Below are 10,282 nucleotides of genomic sequence, written 5' to 3'. Positions count from 1 at the left end.
AGTGGTTGAGCATTGACCTATGAACCAGGAGGTCACGGTTCGAATCTCAGTCGGGGCGTTTGCCTAGGTTGCAGGCTCTATCCCTAGTAGGAGTCATGCAAGAGGCAGCTGATCAATGCTTCTCTCTCATCAGTGATGTTTCTATCTCTCTCTCCCTTTCCCTTCCACCCTGAAATCAATAAAAACAATTTTAAAAAATAGAATACCCAGCCCTGACCGGCATTGCTCAATGGTTAGAGAACTGGCCTGCAGACCAAACGGTCTCTTCCCAGTCAAAGGCACATACCTGGGCTACAAAGTTACAAATGAAAGCTGGTATCCAAAACAGAATACTAGCTATCACACTGATTAGATTAGCAAAATACTTAATTTGGTGGTGCCCAGGGCATAGAGTGACACTTAAACATATTTTAAGTGGGAGTATAAACTGGTAAAAACATTTTGAAGGTCAAGTTGACATCATCTATCAAAACTGTAAATGTCCATAACAATTTCGGGCCAATAATTGCGCTAGGACTCACCCATCGATATACCTGAAAAGCATCTCGGGACACGTTTAAAAATGTTTATCACATATTTTCTTTGAATAAAAATTCTGACACGTCCACGTATAACATAGAGTCTATTACAGATCTGTTAAAAGAATGGGGTAGGTCTGCAGAAGTTGCTATTTAAAAATAGATGACTAAAGTCCATTAGATGAAAAAAATCTATGGGCAAAACACTATAAACAATCTAATCCCACTTGCACATTTAAAAAGTTTATGCTGATACACACAGAAATATTTTTTTAAATGTCTGAAAAACTATTAACAGTGGTTGCTTTTGGAAAAAGAGATTAAAAGTGGGAGAGAAAAGGGGAACTTCTTTTTAAATATTTTCTCTTTATTTACTTTTAATATATTTTATTAATTTTTTACAGAGAGAAAGGGAGAGGGATAGAAAGATAGAAACTTCGATGAGAGAGAAACATCAATTAGCTGTCTCCTGCACACCCCCTACTGGGGATGTGCCTGCAACCCAGGTACATGCCCTTGACCAGAATCGAACTCGGGACCCTTGAGTCTGTAGGCCGAAGCTCTATCCATTGAGCCAAGCCCATTTCAGCAGTTCAGATGGTTAAAGCCTTTTGGACCCTGTGATTCTGGGACAACGTGGATAAGCAGAGGAAGTGGTTAGGTACTTCAGTAAGTGGTGCTGTGAAGTCACTTATGCTTCTGGGAAAAACACATACTCAGGTTAAATCCTTAAATTCACAACTTATATACTCATAAATGTCAGAAAAAAAATAAAATTTAAAGGGAATAATAATGAAAGCATCTCAATTAGACAAAGAAGACTGGGGGGGGGGTCATATAAATTACGTTCTACATTATATACTCCTGCACTGTTTACATTTTTGCAATAATGTTATAATCCATGAAAATGATTATAATCCATGTTTTTAGGAGTGGAAAGATGTGGTCAAGCTTTTGCAGCCATAAACATAAAATGAGATGCTATGAACAAGGGTTGCCTATAACTGGGGCCCCACCCTCTCCCAGGCCTGGTTCCATCCCCTGTGGACCAGTGCTCTCTTCTGGCGACCATCTTTACTAAGGAATGAAGTCTCTCTGAGCAATTCACGAAGCAGGAAGCCAGGCAAAGGTGTGGCAATGTTAGTAAATAGACATGTTCATGCATACAATAAAAATGAAGCTACAGAATAAAATCCTGGTCTTATCTTCTCCTCTCCTACCTAGTGCCTGTTTTAATGACTTTTGTTTTTATACTTTTTACATTTGTTCTGGGGGCTTTTTTTGTAACCTTATTTGAAATAACAGGCAATAGCTGAGGATCTTGAAATACCAGACTAGGAACCACTTTCTTATTTTTTTTTTAAATATATTTTATTGATTTTGTACAGAGAGGAAGGGAGAGAGATAGAAAGTAAGGAACATCGATGAGAGAGAGTCATCGATCAGCTGCCTCTTGCACACCCCCTACTGGGGATATGCCTGCAACCAAGGTACATGCCCTTCACCTTTCAGTCCCCAAGCCGACGCTCTATCCATTGAGCCAAACCGGTTTCGGCTCTTTCTTATTTTATTTTATTTTTAAATATACTTTATTGATTTTTTACAGAGAGGAAGAGAGAGCTAGAAACATCGACCAATTGCCTCCTGCACACCCCCTTCCGGGGATGTGCCCGCAACCAAAGTACATGCCCTTGACCGGAATCAAACCTGGGACCTTTCAGTCCGTAGACCAATGCTCTATCCACTGAGCCAAACTGGTTTCAGCTAGGAACCACTTTCAACACTGTCTGCAGGATGAATTTCCTGGCACACTATTTTGGAGACATCAACAGTAATGGCGAGAAAAACGCATTCTTAAAAAAGAAAAGAAAAAAGAAAAGAAAAGAAAAGAAAAGAAAAGAAAAGAAAAGAAAAGAAAGAAAAACTCATTCTTAGAAAATGTTGAGAAATGCTATATAATCTCTTGGGAGGAAAAAAAGAACCACAAAGTATATTATATGTGCATGTTAAAGGCGCTTCTGTAAAGAAAACAGTTTAATACCATTTAGTACCGGATCTTGCCCAGGTTTATTTTTTGCACATGCAGAGACACTTTGGGACGATGTGTTCTTGAAAACAATGTTCTGTTGACAATCTGTCAGGTTCTGCCCTGCATCCTCCTAGAAGAGCAGGCCACCAGTGCGACACCAAGTCTCTGCGAGCTGAGGACTAGCTGCCGCTCTCTCCCAGGGGACAAGGAGGCTGGTCCTCACCTTCTGTGAACAGATTCTCTGGCTCCAGCTGGGCCTTCCTTATGCTCTCCAAGTTCAGTTGTCGGTATTTTCTTTTAAAAAAGCCACACTGAAACAAAGGGGCGGGGAGCCCAATTTCAGACCAAAGACGCCCACCTGTCTTAGGAAACCGCTCGCCTGGCTGTTGCCAAAAGAGCCCCTTACACTCCTTGGCCTCTCAGGCTCCCTCTGAATCTCTCCCAGTTAACCCAGTCTCCCAAGACCCGTCCTCAATGCTGCCTTCCACAGCCTTCCTGGTGCGCATTCCCCAGTCAGAAGTGGTTTCTGACCTTTCTCTGAAACCAGAGCTCTTTAACCTTTTTAACGTTTAATTGTGCAAAGTTTTACAGTTTTGGCTGTACTGGGTCTTATTTATATAAAAGTACTCAGCCCACTATGCTGAGGCGAGATGACCAAGCCTGGTGTCCTACAGCAAGAAACTCACAATCTAGTAGAGAGAGAAATAACTGACACACAGTTATTTAAATCCAGTGCCACTTCTGGATTCCCAGCAGGAACTCACAGGAAAAGCATACACCTCAGCTCAAAGGACTCCGGGGTCCCTGGGCTGGGTTTTAAGGGAAGAGGGTGAGCAAGGTGAAAACATGGGGAAGAGCCTGGGGGTGGGGGCGGATAGCTTGACTGACAGCACAAAGACACAAGCCTTTTAGTTCAACTCTGGAGAAAACAACAAGACTTAGGGTGAGCGGGCAGAAGCCAGGGAGAATCTTGAACAGTAAAGAAAGTTTGATATTAAGAGAGGGGAAGGGAAGGAAAGGATTTAAACAGGGAACAACAACTAAATCTGTTTCAGGAAAATCTCTCTTTACTCCGATACTTCAATTAGGTTTTTATTTTTTCCAGACAAAACCCGTCTTATTTGCCTGCACAGATGTGTGGTTGAAGGAAGAAGGTAAAGTGGCCACACAGACAGGCAGGGGCTGGCTGTCACAGAAAGTACTGTGCCCAACCCCAGGGCCTGTATAAACACGGTGGAACTGACCTTGAATAGCAGGACTACAATCACTATCAAAACCAGAAAGCCAGCGACACTGCTTCCGATGATGAGGGGCAAAGGAGGGTCTGCCTCCTCTTTCAGGAAGATGACAGTGATCTAGAACAAGACAAAGATGTGTCAGTAAGCAAATGGGGGGAAGTGCCACTCATTATGTTAAGGAGCAAAATATGAGTAGAAGCTTACAGTGCTGGGATAGAAAGCCTGAACTACGCCTAGCCAGCTAGGCTCAGTGGATAGAGTGACGACCTGCAGACCGAAGGGTCCCGGGTTCGATTCCAGTCAAGGGCACATACCTTAGTTGCAAGCTCCTCCTCAGCCCGGGCCCTGGTTGGGGCTTGAGTAGGAGGCAACCAATCGATGTGTTTCTCTCACTTTGTCTTTCCCTCTCTCTTCCACTCTCGCTAAAAATCAATGGGAAAAATATCCTTGAATGAGGATTTAAAAAAAAAAAAAGGAAAGAAAACCTGAAATATAACTGATGGAGGCTCAGTGTGGACAACTCTGAAAATTAAAAACGCCAGGAAACCCAGTCATAAAGCCCCCCCCCACCCCACACACACACTAAGATTTACCTCCAGGAGCTTGGCCAGGTTCCCACAGTAAATACTGGAGAAAAACCTTTTGGCTTCCCAACAGGAAATACGCCATTTTGAAACACACCAGAGCACTCTATACTTTTTTTAAGCAACATTACTCATGTTTGATAATTCATTGATTTTGAGAGAGGAAGGGTGAGGGGGAGAGAGAGAAACAGCAGTGTGAGAGCAGACCACTGGCTCACTAACAGACTGAGACCTACTTATAGGATGATATACTCTTACCTTCCCCCATACCTCACCACATTACTGAAGGCCTATTTATAGCAGTTCCTAAAGGCAAAAAAACACAATTTGAAGAGACAGAGCAAGCATGAGAACTAGACAGCAAGATGTTAGAATTATCAGATGGGGAATTTAAGACAACTATGATCAATATGCTAAGGGCTCTAATGGATAAAGCAGACAGCACGAAGAACAAAGATAAAGAATAGACAATGTAAGTGGAAAGATGGAATCCCAAGAACCAAAAAGAAATGCTCAAGATAAAACACTGTAACGAAATGAAGAATGCCTTTGATGGCTCATTTGTAGACAGAACTTGGCTAAGCAAAGATCTCTGAGCTAGATAATCAATACAATCCTCAAAAAGCAAACTGAACAAAAATTGAAGGGGGAAAAAGAGCGCAGTAACATGATCTAATGACTAAAATACTTTACAGCAACTATTTTGATTTGTAATACAAAAATAGAGCTAAGTCTGTCAGGACACCGTGACCTTCTGTTAAGGATTCTCTGAGTTTAACAGGGGGTCCCACAGGATTGAGGTCTTCAGGTTTTAAAGACTGACAGAAAATTGAGATTCTACATCCAGCTATGCCATTATACATCCTTGATTCCCAAGCTTCACCTTCAAAATGACTTTCTGTAAATGATCTTCCAGCTCTGTTCTGACGGCTCTTTTTGAGCTTCCACAAATCCCTAAAGTCTGATAACACACTTTCCCCACCCGAAATATATGGCAAACACACTGTCTGCTCCTCACCAGACTAAAGTATGTGGTACTTTGAAACGGGAAAATAAATGCAAAACAGCGTCCATGCGAACAGCCTGCAGAGCTCTTCCTATGGAAGCGATCCCCAGCTTTGCCATCTCAACTTCAGTGTAAGCTGTCCTTTCACCAACAGGACCAGCTGGGAGCTTAGGGGATGTGCTTCCCAAGTGAGACCCAGATATGGACGTCCCGAGTTGGCCAGCACACACACAGAGCATGGTGCCAGGACTTCAGTGGGGCCCAAGGGCCATCCAAACCTCCCAGCCAGGTGGCTCAGTTGTTTGGAGCAACATTCCATGCACTGAAAGGTTGTGGGTTCCACTCTTGGTAAGGGCACCAGATTGATGCTTCTCTCTCTTTTTCCCTATAAAATCATTTTTTTAAAAAAACATATAAAACAAAACAGGAAAGAAGAAAGAAAAACACACACACACACACACAAAAAAACCCTCTGCCTGCCCAAAACAATGAGCTCCTTTCATAGAAATATTTAAGCACCAAGGTCAGCAATGCTTGAGAGAGAAATTCTTATGGGGTAGAAGGCTGGACAAATTTATCTTTGAGGCCTCTTCTAATTAAGCTACAGATGGTGGTTACTCCCTAAGTTGACCCTCCAGGCACTATTTACGTAGCTGACCTTAAAAGGTTAGGTTCTAATCCTAGCATCGACAGCTAGGAAAGAGCAAAGCAACAGAGAGGAAGAACAGGAAGGCAGCCTGTTTTTCTCCTATGGAAGCAGGGGGAGGAGGGGAGGGGGCAAGGAAAGTGATAAAAGCCCCAAGGTGACAGTGTTTACCAGACCAGAACTGAGTAGAAGTAACACTCCTATTTCTCAAAGTCTCTTCCCTTTCCTCTCTCCCAAGCCCACAGGTTTCCAAGGTGCCCCAGGGCTGTGGGTAGAGGTGAAGGGAGAAGCAGGACACCACTGCTTGTAGCATATATCGGTGGGGGCACCATCCTCAGCTATCTTCTCCTTTTATTTCATTTAAAGTATTTTATTGATTATTTATTTATTTATTTATTTATTTTTTTTTACAGAGAGGAAGGGAGAGGGATAGAGAGCTAGAAACATCAATGAGAGAGAAACATCAATGAGGTGCCTCCTGCAAACCTCCCACTGGGAATGTGCCCACAACCAAGGTACATGCCCTTGACCAAAATCGAATCTAGGACCCTTTAGTATGCAGGCCAATGCTCTATCCACTGAGCCAAATCGGTTAGGGCTATTCAATATCTCCTTTTAGATTCTGTTCAGAAACTATGATCAGCCCAAACTAATCAAGCAAAGCCTGGTTGCCCCCTTTGCCAATGAGACACTGACCCTGGTTTGCCTCCCTTACTGGATAAACAGCAGATCCTTTTATGGTACATAAGTGGGAGTCTTCCCTTACTCACAGCTGATATGCACTTGGATATACTGCTATTTATACTCATAGATTCATCGTAAGTCAGGTGCTTATTGTCAGGAACTATTTAATACTTTGCTTAGGGTGTCAAATTTAAAGAAAATAATTATAAGGAATCTATACTGTAGAATAAAAATGTCAATAAGAGGAGGAAGTACCTAAATAAATTTAAGAATGTGCATATCAGAAACTGTTAACATAAACTCCTTTTGGGAAAAGGAAGTTGGGGTTGGGAAGAGGGGAAGTAAAGGAACCATCATTTTTCATTTGGTATCCTTCCATAAGGCTTGGATCTTCTTCTAACATTACTGGATTTTCTAAAAATCTGGACAGTGGGATAATGGGGCACTTCTCTTTCTTCCGTATCATTTTCCCTATTAGAAATGCCTAAAAATAAAGAGAAATGTTATTGCTGACAGTCTAGAGAACTGTTCTTTTTTCCTCCTCCTCCAGAAAGAAAATCAGAGGATCCAGTATTTAGCATTCCAGTCTCACTCTCTTAACATTCCTCCTAATAGTGAATCATGCCTAACTAAAGAGCTCACAGATGGAGCATCTCAAAAGCCAGCAGCACATCTAGGTGAGTGTCAACAAGAATGACAACTCAGGGAAGCACACACAGCATCTGGCCCATAGGTCACAGACATCCGTTAGACCTGTGGTCACACTTCAGCAATACCAACCCCAGGGGTTCCAGTGTTTAGTCTAAGACTTGTCAAAGAAGTATGCACTCTGAGTGTTGTAATTGGTTAATATTATAATTAAACTCTGATACTACACACTAGAGTAGGGGTGTCGAACTCAATCAGAGAAGGGGCCAAAATCTAAAATCCAGCCTAAATCGCGGGCCAAATGGTTTACTGAACAGTCATAAACTGTCATTGTGATGGAAACGCAGCAGAGTGCAGTGATGACAGCGCGGTGCGGGCCACATTGCAAGGCCTGGCGGCCCAGATATGGCCCGCGGGCCTTGTGTTTGACACATGTGCACTAGAGAGTTCATGCATAAAAACAATAATTTCTCACTTCTGGGAAAAAAATTTAAATACCTTTCAAATCAAAGCATATGTAGCTTTTGGTTCCAGCTTAGCTATTTCAGTTTAGACTTCCTCAGCTTACACCTCTCATTTAATTGCCTCATTTCACAGATGGAAAAATTGAGGCAGAAGCTGACTAGCTCAAGGTCACAGAGGCAGATGGTGGCAGAGTCAAGATCAGAAGTGTAAGGATGAAACAGGAACAGGGTCACAGCAGCGTGCCGTTCAGGGGCCCTAAGGCTGAGCACAGCTCTCGGATACCACCCCGGGGACAGGGATTACCTTAGTTCTGTGGTTCTCTGCATTCAGACCCTCATACAGAGATTTGTTGAAAGAAATTTCACCGAGGATCTGCAGTTCAGCTACATCTCTTAGGAACTATAAGGGGAGAGGGGGGAGGAAACATGTTTTAGTCGTGGACTTACTGTTTCTGTACTGCATTCACCATCCTTCCTTTATATGCGTTCCATCCTATGAATTCCTTAGCTTAGTTAAGGAGCTCAGCAACCACCAAGTTACCCAAGCAAAAAACCTGTGGTTATTCTCAACTTTTCCCTCTACCTCATGTCACACCCTCACCCCCTCTCCCCCAGTCAGTTTTCTTAACCATTTTTCCTTTCGTTTGGTTAATCTTCACCTGAAGGTATTTTTCCCATTGGTTTTTAGAGAGGGGAAGGGAGTGAAGGAGGTAGGAGAGGGAAACAAGGGGAGAAAGGGGGAGGAGAGAAACATTAATGTGCGAGAAACTGGGACTCAGGATTGAACCTGCAACCCAGGTACGTGCTCTTGACCAGGAATCGAACCTGCCACCCTTTGGTAGTGCCGATGCTCTATGCACTATGCTCTATGAGCCACACTGGTCAGGGCCATTTTTCTTTTTTGAGCCTCTCTTACACCTGTCCCTTTTCCTCCATTCCCATAGCTAGTTCTTCAGTTCAGATCTCATCAGTCATCCGGATCACTGCATGACATTAAACTGGGCTGTAGTTCCCACTTTTGAATGAGTAATCAAAGAAGGTCTCTCCAAGAAGGTTACATGTGAGCTAAATGTAAGAAAGCACACACATGAAGACCTGGGTGAAGAACACTGTCATGGAGAAGGAACGGCAAGTACAAAGGCCTGTGGCCAGAACAACATGGAGGAACAGAAAGGACAGAACAGCTGGAGTGTAAGAAGTTGGGCCGAGGAGAGTACCAGGAGATGAAGTCGAAGAAGAGATCAGAGACCAGATCATGCAGGGCCTTGCAGATTACTGAAAAGCTATGAGTTTTAGGATAAATGTATTAAAAAGCATAATGCTTGTTTCTAAAAGGTAGCTGTTGCCCTAGCCAGTTTGGCTCAGTGGATAGAGCGTCGGCTTGTGGACCCAAGGGTCCTGGTTTCGATTCTGGTCAAGGGCACGTACCTCGGTGGCAGGCTCCTCCCTGGCCAAGGCCCTGGTCAGGGTGCATGCAGGAGGTAACTAATCAATGTGTTTCTCTCACATCGATACTTCTGTCCCTCTCTCTCCCACTCTCTCTAAAAATAAATTTAAAAAAATATCCTAGGGTGGGGATTAACAAAAAATTTTTAAAAATAAAATAAAAGGTAGCTGTGTGAGGAAAGTTCGGAGACGGCATGGCAAGAGCAGAGAGAAGAAGAGCAGACAGCCGAAACCAGTTTGGCTCAGTGGATAGAGCATCGGCCTGCGGACTGAAAGGTCCCTGAAAGGTCCCAGGTTCGATTCTGGTCAAGGGCATGTACCTCCGTTGTCGGCACATCCCCAGTAGGGGGTGTGCAAGAGGCAGCTGATCCATGATTCTCTCTCATCGATGTTTCTAACTCCCTATCCCTCTCTCTTCCTCTCTGTAAAAAATCAATAAAATATATTAAAGAAGAAGAAGAAGAGGAGGAGGAGGAGGACGAGCAGACAGAAGGTTGTGACAACAGTGTGGGCAAAAGGGGGCAGCCTGATCGACAGAGTAGCACTGGCCAAGCAGAGAAGGGAATGGATTTAGAACATATTTTGGAGGGGGGAATAAGAGTTTGCCGTGGGAATTGATATGCGCAAGTAAGGAAGGGAGGAGTCCCGGGAAATTCCTAGAAAGTAGCTGGAGTGGTGAGTTACCCCGAGGAACTGGGTCAGGAACAGGTTGGGGCAGACGGTGGGCCAGGAGACATGTGATATGTGAGATGCCCGTATCCAGCTGTGAACCTTTCTATGCCTGTGAGCTGCAGGAGAATCAAATCCGGAGCATTTCGCAGTCTCAAGTACCTGCTTGGCCTGACTCATGGAGAGCTCCGCTGCCACCGTGACGTTTTCTCTGTCCGAAGTGATGGCACAGCTCACCGAATGCCACTCCTCCACGGGCTGGGATAGGGAAGTCTAGTTAGCACCGTCCCCCTGCGTGCGGAAAGGCTGCTGCTGTACCTCTCAGCACACAGGACACCTTAGGATCCCAG

At 43.8% G+C, this 10,282-nt stretch overlaps 1 protein-coding gene across 1 annotated transcript in view; it reads right to left on the bottom strand.

The window, feature by feature from the left end:
* Window positions 1-2,459: 2,459 nt before the first annotated feature.
* ITGAE (integrin subunit alpha E) overlaps window positions 2,460-10,282 on the bottom strand; it is a 58,052-nt gene continuing 50,229 nt past the window's right edge. The window contains exons 28-31 of the mRNA XM_036451795.2: window positions 10,095-10,190; window positions 8,122-8,217; window positions 3,792-3,902; window positions 2,460-2,858 (exon numbers count right to left, since the gene is read on the bottom strand). Coding sequence (XP_036307688.1) covers window positions 2,727-2,858; window positions 3,792-3,902; window positions 8,122-8,217; window positions 10,095-10,190 — 435 coding nt within the window. The 3' untranslated portion in view covers window positions 2,460-2,726. The remainder of the gene's footprint in view (window positions 2,859-3,791; window positions 3,903-8,121; window positions 8,218-10,094; window positions 10,191-10,282) is intronic.

This window comes from Pipistrellus kuhlii, unplaced genomic scaffold (assembly GCF_014108245.1).
Source record: "Pipistrellus kuhlii isolate mPipKuh1 unplaced genomic scaffold, mPipKuh1.p scaffold_m20_p_23, whole genome shotgun sequence".
Lineage (NCBI taxonomy): Eukaryota > Metazoa > Chordata > Mammalia > Chiroptera > Vespertilionidae > Pipistrellus > Pipistrellus kuhlii.
Note: the sequence above shows the minus strand (reverse complement) of the source record. Positions and strands in the feature narration are given on the sequence as shown.